Source organism: Ostrea edulis, chromosome 6, assembly GCF_947568905.1.
Source record: "Ostrea edulis chromosome 6, xbOstEdul1.1, whole genome shotgun sequence".
Classification (NCBI taxonomy): domain Eukaryota; kingdom Metazoa; phylum Mollusca; class Bivalvia; order Ostreida; family Ostreidae; genus Ostrea; species Ostrea edulis.
Genome location: NC_079169.1, coordinates 65,489,335 through 65,515,436, shown reverse-complemented (window position 1 = coordinate 65,515,436; position 26,102 = coordinate 65,489,335). Strand labels below are relative to the sequence as shown.

At 35.8% G+C, this 26,102-nt stretch overlaps 2 protein-coding genes across 4 annotated transcripts; one reads left to right on the top strand and one right to left on the bottom strand.

Annotated features, from left to right (window-relative positions):
• Window positions 1-13,379: 13,379 nt before the first annotated feature.
• Window positions 13,380-15,576, bottom strand: LOC125647805 (uncharacterized). Its single transcript, XM_048874626.2, has 2 exons — window positions 15,129-15,576; window positions 13,380-13,871 (listed from the first exon to the last, which is right to left on the bottom strand). Exons 1-2 carry the CDS (start codon window positions 15,523-15,525, stop codon window positions 13,432-13,434), a joined length of 837 nt encoding a protein of 278 aa, XP_048730583.1. The 5' UTR covers window positions 15,526-15,576; the 3' UTR covers window positions 13,380-13,431.
• An 8,336-nt stretch (window positions 15,577-23,912) lies between these two features.
• Window positions 23,913-25,868, top strand: LOC125647808 (myeloid differentiation primary response protein MyD88-like). Of its 3 annotated transcripts, none has more exons than XR_008795965.1 (6): window positions 23,913-24,009; window positions 24,135-24,321; window positions 24,433-24,524; window positions 24,648-24,929; window positions 25,043-25,150; window positions 25,299-25,868. XR_008795965.1 is itself a non-coding variant. In XM_056140448.1 (4 exons), the coding sequence occupies exons 2-4, from the start codon at window positions 24,137-24,139 to the stop codon at window positions 24,926-24,928; spliced, it is 558 nt and encodes a 185-aa protein (XP_055996423.1). In that variant the 5' UTR covers window positions 23,913-24,009; window positions 24,132-24,136; the 3' UTR covers window positions 24,929-25,868. The 3 variants fall into 3 exon arrangements, 1 of the variants encoding a protein (XP_055996423.1); XR_008795964.1 differs by having other exon boundaries at window positions 24,132-24,321; XM_056140448.1 differs by having other exon boundaries at window positions 24,132-24,321; window positions 24,648-25,868.
• Window positions 25,869-26,102: the final 234 nt, after the last annotated feature.

Below are 26,102 nucleotides of genomic sequence, written 5' to 3'. Positions count from 1 at the left end.
ATGAAAGGTGAAGATACGAACAGTGATCAATCTCATGACTCCTTAATGCAATACAAATAGAGTTGGGCAAACAAGGGCCCCTGGATATACCAGAGGTAGGATCAGGTGCCTAGGAGGAGTAAGCATCCCCTGTCGACCGATCACACCCGCCGTGAGCCCTTTATCTTGATCAGGTAAACGGAGGCATCCGCAGTCAAAATCAGTGTGCCAAGAATGGCCTAACAATCGGCACAAAGCACACCAGACAGCATTTGTTTGATCCAATGATAGGCTGTATTGGTAAACTAGATCGTTATAACGACAATAGAATTTGCGAAATGCTTACTTTAAACAAGACTGTTGGAACCCCTACACCATCAATATGTTTGTCAGTAGCCTGCCTCGATTTAAAAACTGACCATAAGCAGAACAAGCTCTTCCGTATCGAATCAGTTGAGAGATATAAATACCATATGCAGGTGATAATGGAAAATTGCTACATATACATGTCTCTGGGAAGTTGACGATGGAGAAGTTGAAATCATCCCTTTTGTCATAAAGTTGAGTTGTTAGTTTGCCGTTAATATCTACTTTCAATAAAATATCTAAGTATGAAGTAGAAGTGGATGACTCTGTGATGTCTTTTATTTCGAGTTCACTGGAATATATTGAATCGACATATGAATGAAAATTATTGTTGTTGATAGATAATAAGTCGTCAATATATCTAAATGTCCAATTGAAGGCCACAGCAAGAGATTTTGAATAAATTCTGCTTCATAGGAATAAAAAACACAGGTTAGCTACCAAAAGAAACACAAATCGTGCCCATGGGGATTCCAACAGACTGTTGGAAGCCAGTCATTGACATGCATGTAATATATAAACATTTAAAACATATCAAATCTCTTTTCAATACAAATCTTGATTTGTCATATACTATATCTATATTTACCTAAATTTTGTCAGTTATAAACCTTTGCTTTTTTTCAATTGTTTATATTTATCAATAATTACGTTTTGACATTTCAACTTGATATAACAAACTATATACCATCTACCTACCTATTCCTTGTTTCGCCCGGGCTCCTCCACTGCTCTCTGTCTTTTGCCTTCTCTGATTCTCTCGAAGTGAGACCCATCTCTTTCATCTCGGCTTCTACGGTCCGTCTCCAGGTGGTCTTAGGATGGCCTTACTTCCTCTTGTCTTCTGGAGTTCATTTTAAGGATATCTTTAACCTATATATTAGTAAATATAAATAGTACGAATGTCTTAAGTTGTTTTGTATTATGGAGGGTATATAAATAATATCCATGCATCCATTATCTAAATACCTCAATACTGTAAATTCCTATATATACGCGGGAATATATTATCGTGTAATTTCGCGAGAAACATCACGAAGTAAAAGTATTCGCTTTTATTTTTACATTGCTAAAATTCATGTAAAAACTCTTGATCAAGAGATCATTCGGGAATTTATGCTCTCGCGATTTGGCGTATATGAGTCATTTTGCGATATTTAAAAGTACTCGCGTACAATAAGGAATTTACAGTAACTTAACTGTATGTTCTTTCCAATGCAGTTATTTACAACATGTCATCCAGATATTTTTTTAACTACAAGATGACATCGACCAATCAACCCTCTTTATATGAACATGTTAAGGCATAATATACATGTACACAATGTCATAACAAGGAATCAGGCACACGGTATAATGAACTTAATACGCCCTCTTCCTGCAAGTGATTTATATAGGATTCATGAGATCGATCACTGTTAGTTATCTTCACTTGTTCATAGAATAAAACTTTGTGTTAAAGATCACAGTGCATTAATGTACAAGTTATGGTACCAGATATAAATCATGTTGTATAACGCCATGGATAAATCAGTGCATTTGATGACCTAAAATAAAATACAATTTGAATCAGTGAATTCGTCAATTCTACAATGCATTCATAAAATAAATTATAGCAGATACACATATTCTACACAGATACACTTGAAACAAAGAAACATCCAGAACGTTTATAAAAGTATGAACGAGAGAAAGAAAAGGTATTATCTATACCATTTCATTCACTCTATTCAAACGTGTATCAACTATGTGCATTTTATCAAAAACTTAGGACAAATACCAGATAACATTGAGTGATCTCTACTTTCCCACGTGAACACAAATGATTTACAATTCTGTTGATTGTACTTTTGCAGGTCAGCATTTAATACACAGCTGTGGTGGATTTGTACAATATTCAATTACCGATCCCTAATTGTAATACTTTCATAGGTATGACTTTTATTAATGATTTTTAGGGTTTGAAATTAAACTGTAATTGTATTTCTAGTACTTCTTTTTGTTTGTTTATTGTTTTTTACTTCCCATTCGATAATTTTCTCTCACACAGAGAGGATCTTAGCGGTAGAGGAAGTATCTCATACCATCAATTATATACATAGGTTTCAAAGATGAAGATGGTCAAGTAGTTAACAGAAACTGATATCAAACTATGTTCTTTATCCGTTCTATGTGTTTACAATATTCAAAGTAATGTTTATAAGCTATGTTCTTTCTTCCTTTTTCACAGTTGAGTGTAACAGAAACGATGCAACATTTCCATACGAATACTGCACAATTATTGCAGGATAAATGGCCGAAAATCAATATATATCAAAACGCCTTATACGAAAACACATTGCTGAAAACTTACATGGTTTTCGTATGGATGTCATGTAAGTAAATTTGCATGATATTCGCACGTGTGGTTTTTCTTCTGTGCATGATTTTCAAACAAAAATGAACACGCATGGATTGGATTGGATATTGTTTAACGCCCCTCTCGAGAATATTTCACTCATATGGAGACGTCATCACTGCCGGTGAAGGGCTGCAAAATTTAGGCTTATGCTCAGCGCTTATGGCAATTGATCTTTATCGTGCCACACCTGCTGTGACACGGGACCTCGGTTTTTGCGGTCTCATACGAAGGACCGCCCCATTTAGTCGCCTCTTACGACAAGCAAGGGGTACTGAGGACCTATTCTAACCCGGATCCCTACAGGCTTGAAAATCATGTGAGCACTTTTCTCTCTGCACTAAAACCTTACTTTTCCAGTTTTAAGTAACTTCTCTCCTTTAAAGTACATGTAGCCTGTTACTAGCAATCTACATGTATAGTTATTAGAAACTGAACCTGTCCACCAGAATTTAAGATCTTTAGATATCTGAAAAAAGCAAGTCAGTTATGGAATATGAAACAAATTTATTGTCTGTCAACTAGTGAAGATAACGGTGATAAATCTTTTAAATCCCATAAAGAATACAAAATTAAGAGTAGGCAAACACAGTTCCTGAAAACACCAGAGGCAGGATCAGGTACCTAGAAGGAGTAAGCATCCCCTGTTGACCGGTCACAACCGCCGTGATGCCTCTATCTATCGTGATCAGGTAAACGGAGTAATCCGTAGTCAAAATTACTATGTAAATAAGCCCTAACAATGGGCATGAAACACGTCAGGGAGCATTCGACCTAACGACAGGTTGTATTTGCAAATTAGATAATTATAATGACCATAGAAGTTATGAAATGCTGACTTCAAATGAGACAAAATCAACTTATTTGTAAGTAACCTGCTTCAATTTAAAAATTTATCCCACGCAGAACATGCTCATGACTATCGAATCAATTGAGAAAGACCATACACAAATGACAATGCCATATTGCTACATAAACATGGGGAGTGTATGGTGGAAAAGGTGAAGTAATATCTTGGGGATCCAGATTAAAATATGTCCTCAGTATCCCTTGCTTGTCGAAAGAGGCGACTTAATAGAGCGGTTGTTCGCATGAGACCGCAAAAACCGAGGCCCCGCGTCACAGCAGGTATGGCACGATAAAGACCCCTTCATACTCAAAGACCGTAAGCGCCTAGCATACGAGGGCTGTTCGATATGTAATGTGTATTGTGCCACAGCGCGATAACGTTTTGCACGATTTCGTGGATGATAATACTCTTGAATAGCTCTATTCAATACCTTTCCAACGGTATAAACATTAGCCTTCAGCTCCACATAGTTATAAACTTATCGTCATATCAATAGAGCCAGTCGTTGACCACTGTTGTAAAAATGGTTGGGAAACGGGTTGAGAATATTGAAGAAATTAGAGCTTGTATAAAAGTTCGCACAAAACTTGATCTTTCGGTAATGCAGTATTTTACTGAATTGGGGGAAGTTTATGGGTCTGATAAGGTATCTTATAAGACAGTTCGTAGGTGGAGAAAGAAATTTCTGACTGACACAGAGTCCGTCAAAGATGCAGCAAAATCTGGCCGACCTGTGACTGTAACAGGCAAGGCAAATGTCTCAAAAGTCAGGGAAATAATTGAAATTGATGGCATATACACGATTCGTGATATTGTCAAAGCTGTTGGCATATCGCTATTGCGGGTGTATTTCATTTTGAAGCGTATTTTGAAAGTACGAAAGATTTCTGCCAGATGGATACCGCATATATTGACAGATGACCAGAAACGGGTACGTGTACAAACCGGTAAGCAATTGCTCAAAATGTTTCCCAAATTCAATCAAAGACAATTTGCAAACATTGTTACTGGTAACGAAACATGGATTTACTATTTCGAACCAGTAAGAACGGTTGGAAACAAAATATGGCTAACTAAACACGATAGAAGGCCTGTAGTTGCCAAAAGAACTATAAGCACAAAGAAGGTTCTTTTATTGCATATTCTTCTCATGAAAGGTGAAGGTAACGAACAGTGATCAATCTCATAACTCCTACAAGCAATACAAAATAGATTGTTGGGCAAACACGGACCCCTGGCCACACCATGTGATGGTATAGTCGTACAAACTCCGGTGCCGAAGGGCAAAAGTGTTATAGGTCGGTATTACCTAGATGTTATACTAAAAAAGCTCAAGAAATATTATTATAAACGACGCCCTCTATCAGGATTTAGACATGTTCGTCTACTTCATGATAATGCTCCATCACATACATCTGAGCTTGTGAAGCAATTTTTGAAGTCGAACAAGGTTACCGTCTTGTCACACCCACCATACTCACCAGATCTAGCCCCATTCGACGTTTTCCTTTTTCCAGAACTTAAAAAGTTCTTTTTATCTGGCCGTTGTTACAAGTCCCGACAAGCCCTTGGCTCAGCCTTCAGTCAGTGCCTCAGAGGTCTACCTAAATCAGCGTACCGTGACGCATTTCAGAAATGAATTCAGAGATTGAGATTATGTATTTCAAACCTCGGAGAATACTTTCAAAGGACTTAATGTTCATTTCACTATTTGAGTCGAATGCTTTTGAGATATCGTACAATACACATTACATACAGTATCGAACAACACTCGTATATAGACCTAAATTGTAGTACTTCACTGGCAGTGGTTACGTCTCCATAAGAGTGAAAGATTCTCGAGAGGGACGTTAATCAATCATACACTGAAATAGATCCTTCTTGATACTTTTACATGTTTGCCGTTGTCTAGTGTCAATATCATTTTAAAAAACGCTTCCAAGCCACAAACATTAGCAAGAAGTTTAGTGGTTTTCTAGAATTTAACTGTTTTTATTGACTGAATGTTGAGAAATATTTTCTGCAGTAGGTACAGAATCTAGCCTTTTGAATATCATACTATTGCAATGTTTTTGTACTAGAAAATGAAAATGTACTATACTTTGATATATGGCTAGGCATCCATTAGACTGTGTCAATGATATACATAGCTGTGGTAATAGTGGTATTTCTCCTAATGAAGAGAGAGGTTCCCCATTCCATTTCAAGATAAAGAGGTTCACGAAAGGTAAGTGCTGATAAAGCAGTCAGTCTTTTAACTGAACATCGATCATTATCTACCTGAGCACATCCTGCCCAAATAACAGAAGAATATTCTAGTTGAGTTCTAATAAATATTGTATATATTATAAATAAAGTTTTACAACAGGTAGTATATTTGAGTTTTTAAAGATGTGGGGTTACATTAACGAGCATTCATTAGGATTTTATCTTTTTCTTTCTAAATTCCATGGACTTAATTGAAAGTCCATGACCTTATTGCACGTCGACAAGAAGATATTAATTGTCTGTAAGATGCAGGAGTCCCATTAAGAAGAAATTGTGATAGAGGGACGAACAGACGTAAACATCATCATAAATCCAACTCTCCTTAAACATGTATGTACTGTATACCATTCGCAGTATGAAAAGTGAAGATAACCCCGAATGCGGAAGGTCGGGGTTCGAATACCGGTGGCGACAGTTCCAACGCCAAACGCTCGGCATCAGGTGTGAATATCACCTTAACAACGGACGTCCCGTGCCATAGTAGGTGTAGCACGCTAAAGAACCCTCACTGTTCAATGGCCGTAAGCGCCGATCATAGGCCTAAATTTGAAGCCCTTCACTGGTATTGGTGACGTCTCCATATGAGTGAAAAATTCTCGAGAGGGACGTTAGCAAGGTAAAAAGAATCAATCAATCAACAAACATTTGTCGATCTCAAATATCCCATAAATTAGGTGTAGGACAAACACAGACCCCTGGACACACCAGATGTGGAATCAGTTGTCTATGAGGAGTAAACATCCCCTCTTGATCGGTCATATCCGTCGTGAGCTCTACATTTAAAAGCAAAACAGTTACAGACGTACGTATATGTATTTACATTTTATACTTGGTAACTTGGGTACAGGCAAATAAAAGTGTAGTCTGTTTATATGTAAAGATAATACTTAGTGTAATATCTACCATTTGACACAGTGTAAGTGTATTCATTAAGATAAAATATATTGATGAGTATTTTACGATAAAGTATTGATCAGTATTTGTACGTGTATTCAATAAGATAAAGTATTGATCAGTATTTGTATGTGTATTCAATAAGATAAAGTACTGATCAGTATTTGTACGTGTATTCAATAAGATAAAGTACTGATCAGTATTTGTACGTGTATTCAATAAGATAAAGTACTGATCAGTATTTGTACGTGTATTCAATAAGATAAAGTACTGATCAGTCTTTGTACGTGTATTCAATAAGATAAAGTACTGATCAGTATTTGTACGTGTATTCAATAAGATAAAGTATTGATCAGTCTTTGTACGTGTATTCATGATCAATACGATAAAGTACTGATCAGTATTTGTACGTGTATTCAATAAGATAAAGTACTGATCAGTCTTTGTACGTGTATTCATGATCAATAAGATAAAGTACTGATCAGTATTCGTACGTGTATTCAATAAGATAAAGTACTGATCAGTCTTTGTACGTGTATTCATGATCAATACGATAAAGTACTGATCAGTATTTGTACGTGTATTCAATAAGATAAAGTATTGATCAGTCTTTGTACGTGTATTCATGATCAATACGATAAGGTACTGATCAGTATTCGTACGTGTATTCAATAAGATAAAGTACTGATCAGTCTTTGTACGTGTATTCATGATCAATATGATAAAGTACTGATCAGTATTTGTACGTGTATTCAATAAGATAAAGTACTGATCAGTCTTTGTACGTGTATTCATGATCAATAAGATAAAGTACTGATCAGTATTCGTACGTGTATTCAATAAGATAAAGTACTGATCAGTATTTGTACGTGTATTCAATAAGATAAAGTACTGATCAGTATTTGTACGTGTATTCAATAAGATAAAGTACTGATCAGACTTTGGTATAAACATAGAGTGTAGGAATTTTTCTAATGCTAATGAGTTGTTTGTGCGCGTCTGTACCATCCAGAACTTCCTTCAATATATAAGTTGTTCCGATAGTCCTGCCATTTCTCAGCCAAAAGAATTGATTTATGTGAATCGTTTTGCAAACTATCCAATTTTCATGATAATTTGTGAAGTATTTCCTGATAAATGTACCGTGAAGATGTTTTTCTTATACATGTATATTAATTAATGTCGTTTATCACTCGTATAAAGAAGATAATGGAGATCAGATAAGAAGGTCACCTATGTCTTCGTTCCGTCTATCAAGTCGCTCTCATCTTGACAAGTACTCTAATAAACTATAATCAATTATCATTTTAATCAATTACAGACATTCCTTAATGAGAGTATTAGCATTTGTATAGCACTAACAATGATCCTTATTTATGGGTTTTAATTTACAAGTAAGTAGTTCCAACATATTCAAAAGCTTCTACATCAGAAAATAATCTCTAGCTGTGGCCTTCACCTCGACAATTGCATCTATCGACGACATTTAATCTATTAAAAATAATCATTTTCATTCATGAAACGTGAACGAATAGTGATCAATTTCATATCTCCTATAAGCAATACAAAATAGAAAGTCGGGCAAACACGGACCCCTGGATATACCATAGGTGGAATCAGGTGCCAAGGAGTAAGCATTCCATGACGACTAGTCACACCCGTCGTGAGCCCTTTATCTTGATCAGGTAAACAGAGTTATCCGTAGTCAACTGTCGATTCGATATATCGCACTCACCTTGAAATAAAAGACACCACATAGTCTTCCACATATGTTTCGTACTTAGATATTTTATTTAACATACATGCTAACGGCAAACTTATTAACTTTTAAGTTTTTGGCAAAGGGGATGATTTCGGCTCCTTCATCGTCAACTTCCCATATTTATGTAGCAATATTCCATTATTACCTGCATATGGCGATAATGTCTCTCAACTGATTCGACACGCAAGAGCTTGTTCTGTGTATGATCAGTTTTTAAATCGAGGCAGGCTACTGAAAAACATATTGATGTTACAGGGGTATCCAACAGCCTTGCTTAAAGTCAATATTTCGCAAATTATTTGGTCTTTATAACGATCTAGTTTGCCAATACAATTTGTCATTGGGTCACATGCTGGATGGCGTGTTTCTTGCCTGCCGTTCCTGATCACACACTGATTTTGACTATGGATTACTCCGTTTTCCTGATGAAGATATAGGGCTCACGGCGGGTGTGACCGGTTGACAGGGACATGCTTAATCCTCCTAGGCACCTGATCCCACCTCTGGTATAGCCAAGGACCCTTGTTTGTCTAACTTGTATTGCTTATAGGAGTTATGAGATTGATCACTGTTCGTATCTTCACCTTTTATACAATCTACAATAAATGGACGAATTAACTTCATAACCCTGTTTGATTTTTGACCGGTCGACAGGAGATGCTTATTTCTCCTAGACACCTGATCCTTCCTCGGGTGCGTCCAGGGGTCCGTGTTGACCTAACTCTTAATTTTGTTTTTCTTATAAGAGTTATGAGATTTATCTTTGTTCTTTATCTTCATCTTTTCATTGGTTTTGAGAGAGAGAGAGAGAGAGAGAGAGAGAGAGAGAGAGAGAGAGAGAGAGAGAGATGGCAGTTTAAGTATTATGTACACTGTAACTGCACTTTTCCTTTCTTACTAGTATGAGGTCAGCGAATTTGCCCTACTCTTAATTTTGTATTCTTAATAGAAATTACGAGATTGGTCAATCTTCGTTATCTTCACTTTTTCATGGATCTTCATAACCCCCTCAGATATGTTTTCAGTTTTTGAATATGAGATGATATACTTTGAGTCTCTTCACACCGGGATATTGAATGGAGCGTTCTCCATGAAAAATACGTCGATGCTAAGAGGCTGGAGGTATATTATTAGTTGCACAGTCAGTTTGTGACATAATACGGAGTCATCCAGGGTGTGAAATGGAAATCCGTATTGGGTGAGGCGAAGTCGACTGTGTAACGAATTTATTTCGCTGAAGACCTTTACAAAATTTGTTAAGATTTCTGACTCAGTAACATCTTTGATAAATATTATTCAATTATGAAATTGAATCATTACATTGAAGAATCATTTAGTCACAATATCAAAACATTACAGTTAAAAATATGAACAGTAACATTAAGTAAACAAATCATCTATGTTCAAAACGTTGAAAGCTATGGTAGCTGTCGGACCAATATACCCTTGCACGGAATCGGTGTATTGAAATTTCGGAGCATCATAATTCGTAAGTGACGTCATCCTTGTCAAACTCTCTAAACGAAGACAGTATATTGAAAATTTTGGAGCGTCATGTCGTTTGCTAGTGACATCACAGTTGTCAAACTAATACACCCTTCGAACGCTATCGGATCACTTGCTTGTCATTTTCTATAACCGGTAATTTTCATTTGCGGTCACGGAAATAGCCGAGTAGTTACGATTGCCTCCGGACGGAAACCTAATATGAAAAAAATTCAGGGCGTCATGTGATTAGCTTTTATCCAATCAATTATCTACAAATTTGTCAGAAGCGGGATTAACATCTCATCTATTTTCAAAAACGTAAACACTTTTCTTATCTTTACATTTCTATTGTATTGAGTGACTCAGATGACCTTAAAGAAAAAGCTGTGATAAGCGTTATTTAATGATAAGAGGAAACGTCTCTGTAAATCAATAGTGCGAGTTTTAATCAGTTTGGCAGAAGATTACAATACGGAACGTTATATACAGTGTAGGTGTACATTAGCCAATGGGGACCCGGGTTAGATTAGGTCTTCTATAGCCCCTTGCTTGTCGTAAGGCCCGACTAAATGGGGCGGTCCTTCGGATGAGACCGAAAAAACCATGGTTCCGTGCCACAGCAGGTGTGGCACGATAAATATCCCTCCCTGCTCAAAGGCCGTAAGTGCCAAGCATAGGCCTAAATTTTGTAGCCCTTCACCGGCATTGGTGACGTCTCCATATGAGTGAAAGATTTTCGAGCATGACGTTAAACAATATACAACCAACCGACAGGTAAATTGAATTAGGTGTGTTTTAACAATACTAATTCCCTTAAAACTGCAGGTAATAAAAAATATCGTTTTCTGTAACGGATGTCATAAATCGTTCAATAAGATGGGTTTGATTAGCGTTCTTCTTGACCGATTATAAATTCTATTTCCTAGATTGTCGCCACATTTTCTGTTTTTTAGGAGAGCATTTAGCAGTTCTGCGTGGTTTGCATGTTTTCTATTAATTTGAATCAATCGACCGTATAACACATTTCTGTCCCAGAGTACAACAGTATCATACAGGCAGACGTCCTGCAATGTAAATCAGCTTAACCTTTATTTTGTTTTCTGGTTTTGAGTTTTGAAAATGTACGTCGTCTGTTGGTTTACATAGTTTTGATTTTGCTACACGTTTCCTTGGGTAGAGGGTCAGACCACTTCCAAAACAAACAAAATCAGTAACACGAGCAAGAGGAGGCCCATTGGTGACATCATTCACCCAATCAATTATAGAGGATATATATACTGTTTTGATATCTGCTCATTGGGTACATGTATGTGAAAACGAAAATAGATTATGGTGTTACCATATCTGGACCACGTGTACGCAGCACATTCATAGGTAATGAATGTCTATTGATTGATAAACTTTTGGTAAATGTTCATCGTATTACTAACATAAAGAATGTACACTTACTACCAGATATGGTAATACCATAATCTACTTTCGTTTTCACATACATGTACCGAATGAACAGAGACTTTACAAACAGATAATATTACTCACAAGGCAAATTATATTGAATAAGAATTAAAAAATTATCGAATAAGAATGACATGACTATCGAATAAGAATGACATGATTATCGAATGTGAATTACATGCTTTTGAATATGAATAGCAAAATTATTGAAAATGAATGACAAAATTGTCGAATATAAATAACATAATTATCGAATATAAATGACATGGTTATCGAATATGAATGATAAGATTATCGAATATGAATCACATGTTTTTGAATATGAATGATAAGATTATCGAATATGAATAACAATTTATCGAATAAGAATGACATGTTTTTGAATATGAAAAACACATTTTAGAATAAGAATAACATGTTTTTGAATATGAATGATAAATTCATCGAATATGAATAACAACTTTTCGAATATGAATGATATGCTTTAGAATATAAATTACAAGTTTTCGAATATGAATAAGAAGATTAGTATAATAGTGCAACGTTTTACACGCCATAAACGATCAATGAAAATAATAATTTAATGCAGCGTTATTATAATGATCAACAATTTACAATTAAAAGTACTAATGTTTGTGTATTTGGATTTTATTCACGTGGTTTCTTTGGATCTGAGGGCGATAGGAAATCCTGAGGCACTTTAGTAAGTAAAGCTGTTGTCGAGATTGATTACACTTGCAATATACGCCACATGTATGAGATAAATGTTTACTCCCCATTCCATTGTTAATCTAACTTTGCTTCGTAAGTAATAGGTGAAAAGGAGGGTACAAGTGAAATACTATGGTTAAAATCATGGCAAAATTCAATTGTGAATTATTTGACTTTAATAAATAACCTTGACCTTTATCAGTCTCAGAGCTTTGACCTTGGCCGTTCAGATAACCCCATACGGTTCCCTTGTTGCATAAAGTTCAAACGTTGCGACCAGGGTTAATGTTGTGGATAGACTGATAATATGTTTCATAATCCTCGAGGTGACAGGTAGGAAAACTGTCTTAGTTTGAAATGAGGGGTTTTATAGGTTGTTCCTATTTATTTTCATGTAAACCAATTTTAAACTTTATCATTTCCAAAGCATAATCAGTTTTACAAACTTGTGTATAAAATAGAGCGTGGTCAAATCTTCTTCAATATTAGCATCCTCTGTTGACCAGTTGCATCTTAGAAACTTAATTAATGAAATTAAACTAACTCACTTTATATCATATAAAATGAGTAGAAATCACTGTTAAAATATATTAGCAAAAAAATATCTTGAAGCTTCAGAAATCTTGTCTTCTGTATATAATTAAGCTGGTTCACATAAGAAAGCCATGCCGATATTATTTCGTTTTCGGGTTTATCGTGCTACCTTTATAATTTATATTGCCAGCTCCTGGATATGTCAGATAATTCTCACAATCTTTACTATTCCCGTGTTATTGTTGTTTAAAGTACATTGGGATAGAAATTCAACACACACTTCTAAGACTAGAAAGTTAGATAGTTGTCCTACTCTTAATTTACCATTCTTTATGGGAGTTACGAGATTGGTCACTGTTAGTTAGTTTCACGTTCCTTGTTTGGCAAGTTCATAGGGACATCTGCACAAAAGTATAACTATTTCAAACATAGTTTTCATTGCCACATTCCCTTTGAAATTCCTTCTTACCGTCCTGTTTGAAGGAACTTCGTAATGGCAAAGACAACCTACGGCAGCTTAAAATGAATATACATTGGGATGCCAATTACCATTTAAAAGAACCTTTCACAGGTTCCCCATGCATTATCTCTTAATCGGTATGTATGTAAAGATGTCTACGATTTAGACTAAACTACATGATGTTGTTTATTTTGGAGGGAATGTTATATTTTTCAGAATTTATCCTTTATTGTCCCCTGATTCATAAAAACAGAAATGAAAACGAGTTAGATTTTCCATCCCGCAAATGAAGAACGTCCACAAGGATCACTCCAAATTGCACCTTGATTTATGCAGTTTTGAATTCTTATCCGGACATAGATATCATCGCCAGTATTAACGTGAGCTACAGCTACCCCGGTTCCATGGCCATCAACTGATGGAGAATAATCCATATATAACGCCCCATAAACTTCGTTGTTAACTACAAGCTCTGCAGAGTGTATGCTATGCATAAATCTAACGTTCCACGTAAAGACATAGTATCCTGAAGCTGGAGCTATGAATACCCCTGTATTGTGATGGTATCCATTTCCAACATTGGTTTTGACGGAATCGAATTTCAATATTTGATTGCCGCCTGGACTCAGTAGGTTGTTTGACATGTAAGCATAGAAAGCAATAGGAGACGCCGCAGAGGTTGATGTAGGAGGTACCAAAAGCCGAACTGAAAGAAAGGCAATAGAAAACGTCATCCTACTTGCACTTTTTAAAAGAATTTAATGGTAAATTCATCGAGGTTTCGCCAATGTCAAACTTGCTTAGTTTCTTCCACAATATTTTAGCCCAGTTTGCAATCTTCCGCCACATATCAGTATGATATGTTATACATGGAAATGTGTGTCTTCATCCAATGAGCTCACAAATTATTGAAATCGAGTCTGTTGAAAGTTTTATGTTCATTCCATGAAGACAAACATTAAAATGCAAAATACAACATATTGAGAGGTTATACAGAGTAGGAAAGCGCGCTACTAGAATATCTAGAAGAATACCTGGTGTTTTTGCCGTAAGTGGAACCTAAAATAGCAGTTCTTGCAAATCTCATGTAAAGGGTGGAACATTTTACATACAGGTGATTTTTAAAGCTCGCTTCGCAACCGCCAAACCTAAGACCTCTAAAATTGGCGGTAACTATTCCTTCTCCAAAAGCCCAACATTAAAAGTGAAAGGCACCGGCATTGGTCTAATACGCGATATGGATTTTCGGACCGGTCTTTGATATTGGTCTTTGTGATGTCACCCGTATCACGCAGTACCAAGATATGATAAATGGAAATATTCACTCCTGTTTAATTTTGCACCTTTGGACTTCGTTCTCAGTGAGCAAATGTAAGACTGAATGGGCGAAACCGTTTTCTCTCTTCTCTATCTAGTATCTACACAACTGTGTCTGGGCGAAACTGTTTGCAACCCTGTATACAATAATTCTCTTTGGCTGATGTAGATTAGATTTCCAGGTAGAAATCTCGTCGCAAACCTCAATGAAGAATTACGTTGAGATCACCAAAAGATCCAGTTGACCTACTGATATCTGTTTTATTAATTGTGCGTTTATATCTATAAAAAATTCAACCTTTTCTCACATACTGTTGGACCAATTTTTACCAAATGTGCATCCGTGCCAATCTTTCATTGAATTACGATTTCCCTTTCCAATGTAAGTGCTTGTAATATGAAACACTATTGTTTTCAGTGCATTAATTTAAAACGCATTTTTTTCTAGTACAAAGAGTAGAAGTACTATTTAGGAATCATCTATCGTTTTACTTTAGTTGGTACATTTACTGGTATATTTAGCCAAGTTAAGCAGACCTCATTTCCATTTGTGGTGATTTTAAACCCGATGTTAGACATGAGATTAAACCCCCTTTTCTTAATGCCTTAACACAGAATTAAAACATTACATGAACAGTATATTTACCACTGCGTGTCTTTTCATCTTCCACTTTTTTCAACTCGTCATGGATCTCGGCGCTGGAGTTACTCAGATATTTGAACTCTGAACTTTGCTGAGGTGGGAAGTCGTGCGACTCGATCTTGGTTAGTCGCTTTGTCAGTTCATTGATAACGTTTTCATTGCGCGTTTTGTCACTGAGTAGCAGATTGATTTTCCTTTCTGAAGCTAATAACCTCTTCTTCAAAAGTCCAAAGCGAGAGGTTTGAACTTTCAAAGTATTGCGCAATTCATATACGATATCTCTTAGAAGCGCCGTGTCCTGGATATCGTCATGCTGGCCATTTTCCTCGGCATTTGATGAGATTATTAATACAATCAAGGGTATGAAAACCAACTCTACAACACGACATGAGACCGCCATGTTACACCTTGAGAGTGTCGGTTTATTTCCTTATCAATGCTATTAGGTTCATTGTTGTGGGATCTATACAATATATCCTTTACTTCACTTTATTGTAAGTTTCGCCTTGTTCCAACCCATTGTAACATAACGGTATCATATATCATACATTTAAAATGTTTTCGTGCACTGAACACAGAAACGACTTATTCGATTCCAAAGTTACATATCCTTACTAATGAGAATTATTAAATTCAAACAATGTCCACATTTTCAAGAAGAAGAACGAGTTTTCTAAATCAGATGATTTCTTTAGACACAAGGAATACTTGAAATAAAAGGGTGAAGATAACGAACAGTGATCACTCTCATGTTTCCAATAAGGAATAGGACAAACAAGGACCCCTGTACACACCAGAAGTGGGATCAGGTGTCTAGGAGGAGTAAGCATTCCCTGTTGAACGGTCACATCCACCGTGGGCCCTTTTATATCTTTGCTTTGACGTCAATGATGGGTATAATTGTACCACACATGCGTTTCATACACATTCATTCAAGAAAAATGAAACATGTTTTATTTTAATTTTAGCCATGGTCGCCGTAGCCGGGTCTCTAGGGCCATGCAACCACTGGGTCGATTATCGATCAGACGCCGCGTCAGTGATTAGCGTCCGGTATAAGATGCAAGTCACTTGCTTACGACCATAGCAGTGAGCATTATTTATCTTGCAAACGCCTATTGTGACTCGTAACCTCTGTTTTCAAGGTCATATCCGAAAGACCTGTTCGATTTGACGTGGCACCGTGATCGAATAATGAACTCGGTCCTGTCGGTTGCGAAGCGAGCGCTCCAACCATCAGACGACCGGTTGCAGAAGTTAGAAGAGTCCTACAAAAATTCACAGTTCGTAAGTGGCATCAAGAACGCCTCTAATGCTTCCGTTACCGAGAGTAAGTGTAAATGAATCATAATTGTTAACATGTGCTAAAGTTGATTGCTACCGTCAACTTTACAAGAAAAGTTGTGTTTGCTTGTATACCTGCTGTGTGAGTGATCCGTCTGAACATGACATGGCAGCTGACAAATTAGAAAGTCAGGGCGAGGTGGGAGGAAATACAGCAGATCTTTACAGTTATGTATCCCAATTAAAATTAACAATTCTTTACAGTTTATGTATCCCAATTAAAGTTAGCAAGCTTTGTGTATCAAGCTTGAGGACATTTGACTGGACTTGAGATTCAATACGTCTTGTTACCAATACAATAATTCATTGGCTGTTTATCGCAGAACTAGCGTTGTGGATGGGGATATTCTATACTTGTGTTGAAGCACTGACTCTAGAAGACTAGTGGGGTTGTTTATCTAAAAGTGAGCTGTTAAAAGCCTGTATTAGCTGAGTGTGAAACGTTGTTTACGTCCAGACAATAATGAATTGGTATTTGCTTGTGAGGAAACATTCACTTCAAATTAATCCTGACACTAGCACACATCTTCCCTCTAAATTCAATATTTAGTTTCAGCGTGTGAAGAAAATGACCTTTCTGATACGGAGTACCTGTCATAGATCATCAGTAAGATCACTCCTAGGAAAGGGAAAAGAAATACGGAGTTAGATTCGGAAGACCAGAAGAAATGATTTGATCTCCGCGAAAGGACGGCATATATACTTAAGGGGAAGATTTCAAGACAGATATGCGGCAAATATTGTTGATATCCTGAATATGAATAAAGACATTACATAAAGTAACTGGAGGACGTATTTGTGGTCTGATAATTAACCAGGATAGAACATAGATGTTAACGGTAAACTAACAGTTCAACTTTGTGGTAAACGGGATGATTTCAGATTGTTCATCGTCAATTTCCATATTTATGTGGCAATATTCCATTATCACCTGCATGTGGTGTTTATATCTCTCAACTGATTCCATATGCAAGTGCTTGTTCTGCATGTGATCAATTCTTAAATCGAAGCAGACTATTGACAAATAAGTTGATGTCACTGGGGTTTCAACAGTCTCATTAAAAGTCAGCATTTCACAAATTCTATGATCGTTATAATGATCTAGTTTGCCAAAACAACAAATCATTGAGTCAAATGCTTTCTGACGTGTTTCATATCGATTCTTAGGGCGTTCTTGGCACGCTGATTCTGACTACGAATAAATCAAAATATAGTACGGCGGGTGTAACCTGTCGACATGAGATGCTTACTCCTCCTAGGAATCTGATCCCACCTCTGGTATATCCAGGGGTCTGTGTTTGCCTAACTCTCTATTTTATAGGAGTTCTAAGATTGGTATTCACATTTTCATTATAGCCCGCTCTATTGCAAAGGACATCAAAGACATTACATTATAGCCCGTTCTATTGTCAAGGACATTAAAGGCCTTACATTATAGCCCGCTCTTTTGTCAAGGACATAAAAGACCTTACATTATAGCCCGCAATATTGTCGAGGTCATCAAACACGCCACAATTTTACACAAAGGTTTTCTTTTGTTGAAATGTCAGAATAACTAAAAGCTTACATGATGTACAGTACACCACGTAGTCTGTGTAACTTAATCTATGAAGCATATTCATGAGAAAAGGAGGAAATGGTTAGAATATTTTCACAGACTTTCCAGAAATCTGGAAATTAAAAAGTGTATGATATTACAAACATCTTCTAGATTATCAAAATTTTATATATTATACTGTTTAAAGATTTAAGTTATCATTATTTGTAACCAGAGTGAAATTTCATAGATTTATAGTGTTGCTTCTCTTTCACATTGATTTCGAGTGTGGGTTTTTTTTTCCTCCAGAATATTTCCTATTGAAGTAAACGAAAGAGCTGGATGAAATTCACACTGATAAATTTTAAGATTACCACAAATCCATTAACAAATTGACATTACATTTCAATCCGCCACCTCATGAAATATCAAAAGCGTTGATGCATACATAATATATCAACTCGATGTTTAGTAATGCTACATGTATATTGATATGAAACTTGCAAGCTTATGAAAACGCGACAAAGCTCAACGAGTTTTACATTTATTTAGCTTGTTGTGTTACAGTAATATGTATTGTGACATGAAAGCAAGGCTGCTATATATGATTAATGCCAACTGCAGTTCCATAATTCATCCCAAAATCCCTACGTGCTGCATGGCTACGTAAACAGGATATATCTTTTATAAGAATCTCTTTACTTCCTATCATTCACCCCCTCCATTTCCTGCATCTTTTGCATTAATACATGTATCAACTATACATTTCGGTACATATTACAGCTATGTTAATTGAAATGATAGTTAGTAATATTGTCAAGAGTGAAGCTGGTGCAATTAATAGTCAAGGAAACACAACACCTGGGTTAAACATGACGTTTTATGACCCAGCTCAATTTCCAATACTACAGTGGGGTTTTTTTTATTTTATTTATTTATTTTTGTGGAATAAGCGCAGATAGTGGGAAGGTAAGGGGATGCATATGTCATCAATCTCAAAACATGCGCTGAGACTTCTTGGTTTTTTAACCCCAACTTAGCTGGATAATCGACAGATACTGATTTTAACTTAAGATTATTCCGTTTACCCGATCAATAAATACGGCTCACGGCAGATGTGACCGGTCAACAACAGATCCTTACTCCTCCTAGGCACCTGATCCCACCTCTGTTATGTCCAGGGGTCCGTGTTTGCCCTATTCTTAATTTTGTATTCTTTATAGGAGTTATGAGACTGATCTTTACCTTTTCATTCCGGCTCCTTTTATGTGTTCAGGACGTGTTGCATCTGCACAATTTATAAAGCATTTATGTGGTGGATGTAGGTTACAAAGACTATAACTGTATTTAGAGTTGGTAGTTATAAATAAGGGGGGATTCTGTATCTCCCATTCCCCAGCTGTCAATCATTTTGTTCGAGGAATAACTACACTATATCTATATGGAGAAATAACTACACTATATCTATATGTTCAAAGAAACCTTTCTTCTCAACGATTTTTTGGGGGGAGGGGGGAGGTTAAAAATGAATGCAAAATTACATTTGTTATAGTATGCACATATGTAAATTCTTTTTAAGCATTGCAGGATATAAATAGGAATAATCGTATTCTTAAATTGACAAGAAACCATGCAAATGATGTTCTGCAGCTTAAAAAAAGTCAAATGAAATATCCAATGATTTCTCATTATATTGTATGCATGCATGCTCCCGGTTTGAAAATATCAGTTACCCAATCGTTGTAAAGTATTGTTGATCCCAAAATGAAAATGTCCAGTTCAAATAATATTTACACTCTGTTCGTCCTCTGAAATGACGCACGACCTCAAACTCCTTCACACGTCTCCACGTGCCTTATATAAGAAAGTGACATTTTGATTGACAGGTACATCACATATGCATGAAAGAGTTTCAATACTCAGTGCAATGACGCACGGGTCCGTTAAATTACTATTTCAGTTTTGTTGTTGTAGAATACACCGACATGTAGGAACCTTTTTAAAAGAAAAATAACTTTAACAAAAGTACATATCCAATAGGTAGATCGGAAAACTTCAAAAAGACGTATCGCACATAACCCAATTCAAAACAACAAAAACTGTCATAGAAGTAACCCTTCTTGTATCGTACCATTGATATTCAGGAGATAATTAACTACAGAACCACAGAAGCCAAACGCATAACTTATTCGTACCTAGGTAACATATATACGTGAGATCGGCTTTAGGAATCGTTTGACAGTAATGTATATGTGTTGGTGTTCAACGACAGTCAAATTACTAATATCCTCATAATTATTTGTTTATTTATCGTTGATCCTATTTTTCATACATTACCTAATTTTCCCCTATGACTTTTCGCTGGGTTTGGCTGACGTGAAATAAGAAACACTAATCACTATAACTTTGTGATTTTAATTTCAGTAATTAGTAGCAAAAACAGTGACGATATCAAAATACACAGCAGGGAAACTTTCAAACAAACACACACACAAAACATAATGTATTCTGTATTGCGACATAATGGCATGGTATTTCCACGAGTAACCTTTTCCACATCCGTTATGGAAATTTCACATCCTTGAATAAATGTGACATCATTTCTATTCCTTTCCTTTTCCTGCACGCTTCTCTCAGGATTATACAAATACGGAAAATATGTTAACACGAGGTGTCACAGAATCTTATTTGATTTTTAAATCTCGACGTTATTCGTTCTTTTCTTTTCTTTTCCTTTTATGCGATATCATTTTATTTAATTAATGCAATTACAAAGACCGTTTGCGTTTATACCGAGATCTAGAGTGTTTTAGGTCTTCATTCAGGAAAATACAAGAATATTTGATGAAGGGAATGATTTTTTAAAAGGAGCCGTGATTGACGCAGAAAAAGTGCAGACGCCCCCATACAAGGCTATATTTTCGTTATACAATAAATGTATGTTTTACATCATTGCACTAAATTGTAGTTTATGACAATTATGATGACATATACCCTCACGAGTGCAATGTCCCACACGAGTGCCAAAATTTCATCTCCCCCTAAGCTATATTAGATATAAACTGTTTTAAAGAAAAAACATTTCATGCATTCAATATTTGAAGTGAAAAATCCATCGAGAATTACTTCCAAAACTTCAATTATATATACTTTATTGCAGAATACACCCATATGGGTCAAACAAACAAAAAGAACAGATTAAGAAGAATGAACACTCACTCATACATAGTACCTACTAGTTGATCTGATGATAAAGTACATGTATGAGCGATTTCATAATCTGTGTATGAATACATATATGAAAGGGTAATTTTTATCATATTTATATCTTTTTGCCATAGAAGTCCCACAAATTGTAGAATTTCAAATTACGGAATCTAAACTTATTGCATCGATCAAGCTATAAGCAATCGCAGAAATACATGCAAATAATATTCGTATTAAACCAACAGCAAGGACGTATACCAAATATATTTATTCTTTGTAATACTGATTTTAAAATAGGCACCTTATAAAAGCATTCGAAACCGGGTATAAAAAAGGAGTAAAAGTAGCACTATTCTGTGAGTTCATTAGCTGCAATTCTTAAACCACATGGAACAAAGGAAAAGACAATTCCGTGACGGGAAAGTTTATTCAGCTTTAGGGTTGGCTTGTTTTGATAATACCTCTAAATAAAAAAAATTAAAAGGACACCTTTTTAAATACGCCAAATGTATTAAAGATCATACCTGCATTAAAGACTTTGCTCCCAAAATACCTATGAAGCGGTTAGGTTGCTTCATTTACAACCCGGAGGTCTCGATCCCGGGCGCACTGTCAAACTTGAGATTTTTCATTTAGGTATTAACTGTTTCTTTGCCAAATACCCGGCAGTAGACGTAAAAGTCACGGGCGGATCTTCCGGACATAAGACCTTAATAACGGAGGTCCCTTGTCCCGGTAGGCGTAGGTAAAGAACCCTAATCACTACGACCTATTCACACCTTGCGTAGGTCAAAAAATGTACTTCACGCCTAGTGTAGGTTAAAAAATGTACTTCACACCTAGCGAAGGTCAAAATATGCACCTCTCCACATCTAGCGTAGGTCAAAAACTGCCTCTTCACGCGTAGCATAAGTAAAAAACTGTGCCTTTTCACGCCCAGCATATGTCAAGAATTGTGCCTTTTCACGCCTAGCATATGTCTTAAACTGTGCCTCTTTACGCCCATCATATGTATAAACAAAAAACACAAAAACTGTGCCTTTTCACCTACAATTGGAGACATCTCTCTGTATGAGTCAAAAAATCTTTTTAAAAAAGATTTGTCAGAAAATTTACTAATTTTCAATTGATCAAATTTAAATGTGATTATCCTTACCTACTAATCATGATATCCGGGGCCAGGACGGGACCTCAAAAGGGGGCCTCAAAGGTTTGATACATCAGAAAATCTATTACAACATCACCCTTATGATATTTATATATTAGCATCCTCCAGTAGTGTATTCATTTCTTATATTTACATTCTACTTTCATTTCTGTCGGAATACTCAGCCGCTAAAAAAGACTTACTACATTTATCAAAATTCATATGCGCATTGTTTACAACTGCAACTCATTGATCGTGATTAGGAAATGCCTGTCAAAACATTAGATATGTAAATATTCAAGATTGTTCGCATCATGGCCCCCGTAGTTCAATAGGAGTTTGAAATTGACAAACTTCTCGGAAACTAGGGTACAATATATAAAAAATGCAAGCATCGTCATGTAGTGTAGATTCAATTCTGTTGAAATGTTGTCTCCAGGGGCCAGGGTAGGGAAATACTCTAGTGGTTTAAAGTTACCCTGTAGTTATTTATCATAATAGAATAAGTGCATTGCATAGGAAGCTATATCAGCTTTAAATCTGAAAATTTTATGAAGTTGTAAAAATGAGCTATTATGATAGTTTGGTTTGTAAATTTGACCATAATCATAAATAAGATTAAAACTATGTTTAAAATTTCGTCAAAATAAAGATTTCCGTTCTATTGAATATATTTCATTATATAGAAATGCACAAATACTAATAACAAAAGTTTATAAACCCTTTTCTCTGTCATTGAAATAGTAAACCACAATTTTACAACAAAAATTTCCGACACGAAAATGACAGCTAATATTGCTTTAAAATTAAAACTTTGAAGAACCAAGAGGTAACATTTGGTCTCGTTGATAAGGTCACTTGTCCTCATAAGAACTTCATTGCAATACCATGGCACCAGCGCAGGTCAAACCTAGGTTCTTCCAGACTTCGATTCACGGTGTTCCAAAAGTCTTCATCCTTGCATGAACAAGGTGACACTGGAATGCACCGTGTATCATGCTTGATCTATCTTTTCCGGAATTACCAAATTTCTCTCGAGACACATTCTTTACAACCGTTATCATTTATAAAAATAGATTACCCAATCAATATCACATTATTGTATTGTTATTCGGATGGTTTCTAAAGTATATGTTTGTTGATCATTCAAAACCCAGTTTGATTGGTGGTTTCCCGCCTTTTATGTAGTTTACATCGTTGTTTTAAATGATTAGCAATGTAGATTTCTATGATAACGCATTGATCAACCTTTGAAAACAAAAGTGGAAAAAAATTCCGGATGACCTTTTGAGATTCATATATGCATTCATGCTTGTAGTAACATAATTTTATGAATATGAAATGTATATCTTTTTTACATTCATAAAACATATACTTTACGAATATATCAAAACCGCAAAACCGCACTATCGATAACATATTCTAACAAAGCCGTATCTTATTGGCCAGTCTTCAACTTTCACCTTATTGGCCTGCCTATCGCTATCTCGACATTTCGTCTTGACTTTGACGTTCGGCGTTTAACGCCACGGCATACATGTATATATATGAATCAAACACCACACATCGGTCATAGTCTTCCCATATCTTGAAGTGTGCAGTGATCGGATTTATCTTCTTCTGTTCTATCTACGAATAGACATCGATAGGTATGCTGGTTTTTCACTGCAGTCCAAAGTAAAACTTTTATATCTTTTCACTTTATGTATAGAAAATAAAAATCAAAGTTTGCGATATCCGGAGATTACATGTTTCAATTTTTATTTTCCAGTAGCAATGGACAACTTTGAATACGATGCTTTTGTAATTTATAATCCACACGGAAAAGACCAGGAATTCGTCAGTCTTATGACCAGAGTACTTTCATCTCCTCCCTACAACCTCAGGCTTTATGTACCATGGACAGATGATGCAGACGATTCTTTTGAAGCCGTGGCTACTGCAGAAAATCTAGAGAAAAGGTAAATTAGACGAAAACTTATATGAAAAATCAGAATAGCATGTATTTTAATTATGTATTTCACGGTACTTTTGATTTTAACATTTTGTATTGTACTTTAATTTTTCCACAGATGCAAGAAGGTTTTGGTGGTTGTGTCGTCTGCATCACAAGAAAGTGATTTATTTCAGTTTCAACTCCGAATTGCCCACGCTATGTCTCCAAGTTAGTATACGCCGATACTTTTACAAACTACATGTACAGATATTGTCTAAATAACCATTATTATATTTACTTTTTAATGGCTTTTATTTAGATTTTTAAAAAGAACTACATATATTTTCATAGGTGCCAAAGCAAGAAAAATTATTCCTATTCGCCTGGATGAGACGGAGGTCCCGGAAATGATCCGGTTCACAACTCCCTGTGATTACTATAAACAGGATCTTCGTGTATTTATATGGGATCGAATTTTCGCATCTTTCAAAGACTACTCTAGCTCACAGAAACGTAGGATTACAAAGTCTATCTCAATTCCCGAAAAGAGAAACCTTCCGGATGTTGTTCCTACATTTTCACCTTTACGACGAGTGAAATCCTGGTGGCGAATGAGAGCAACCGTAGCTTAAGGTAAAAGAAATGATTTATTGTTTCAGAATGCATTCTGCGTAAAAATGAAAAAGAGTGCCAAATATGTCAATGCCTATACATATATTTCTTTCAACTTATTTCTATTATAACAGGTCGTGGGAGTAAATGGTCAAGCATGTTTTGAAGAACACTGAAAAGGCATGAAGGTGGAAGGTCCACCTGAAAATATATGACTCGGAACTCCAGTTGCCCTTTATAAGGTTTGTTGCAATATATATCATTACATTAACTATTTTTTAATCAAAACCTCTGCCCATTGTGATTGGAAGCCTTTAATGAAGCTGAAATATGTGTTTTAATGACTTGTGCTAGTTTCATTTTACATTTAAATTGACTTTTCTTTTACAGGTGCGTTGTGGTGGATATTGAAGTTCCTTGTCCTGCTTTTAATCATTGAACATTGTATTCCCATTCTGCATGAAATCCATGATTTAATCCGAGGATGTGACTATATTGCTGTGCAATATTGACTCCAGCGTTACAGAACAATTGTGTACTTTTCATTAGGGCTTTCGGGAATTCTGTGGAGACGCAATCAATGTCTGAGAGTTGTACAACACGTGAAATCCATTATTGTTTGTGATCATTAACTTTTTATTCGTATCGGACAAGGAAATATCCTCTACAAGAAGTAAAAGAAAATATCATAGATTTAGAGAGCAGACTTATCGGAGGATTTTTTGTTGTTTATTTTCTGTATATCAGAAAACATTACGTCATGCAAGAAGACCAATGGTCTTTTCATACAAGAACCGACTAGAGCAAAATATAGGAGAAATGACTTTCATTGTTCATATGTATATTTTTCCTGAAGATGAATAAGCTCTTTGAATGTGTTATTGACTCGTTAAGTATTGATGATGTATACAATGTCATTCGGATCTCTCCTGATTTACCAATAAAATTCACACTCATGGCTTCCCTGGTCGTCTTATTTATTTATTCCATTGATAGTTATTGGCTTATAAGGTTCTTGGCACTGATCTAACGAATGCCAAATCATTTCATTATTTTAAATGCACTGTGAAAGTGTCACGAAAAATTCAATGTTGACAGGTTACTTTAAGCATTTCCTCTTTTCTGTCTACCAGATGTAGCTAGTACTTCCGTGCTTGAAAACATTAATATATTATCAGTCGTGTGGAAAAGAAC

Bases quoted from the DNA above. Each gene is read 5' to 3' on its own strand.
- LOC125647805 (XM_048874626.2), bottom strand. From the start codon at position 15,525: ATGGCGGTCTCATGTCGTGTTGTAGAGTTGGTTTTCATACCCTTGATT. The intron at 13,872-15,128 runs GTAAATATACTG...CCTTTCTTTCAG, and splicing joins AGATGAAAAGACACGCAGTG to TTCGGCTTTTGGTACCTCCT.
- LOC125647808 (XM_056140448.1), top strand. From the start codon at position 24,137: ATGGACAACTTTGAATACGATGCTTTTGTAATTTATAATCCACACGGA. The intron at 24,322-24,432 runs GTAAATTAGACG...ATTTTTCCACAG, and splicing joins GCAGAAAATCTAGAGAAAAG to ATGCAAGAAGGTTTTGGTGG. The intron at 24,525-24,647 runs GTTAGTATACGC...ATATTTTCATAG, and splicing joins TGCCCACGCTATGTCTCCAA to GTGCCAAAGCAAGAAAAATT.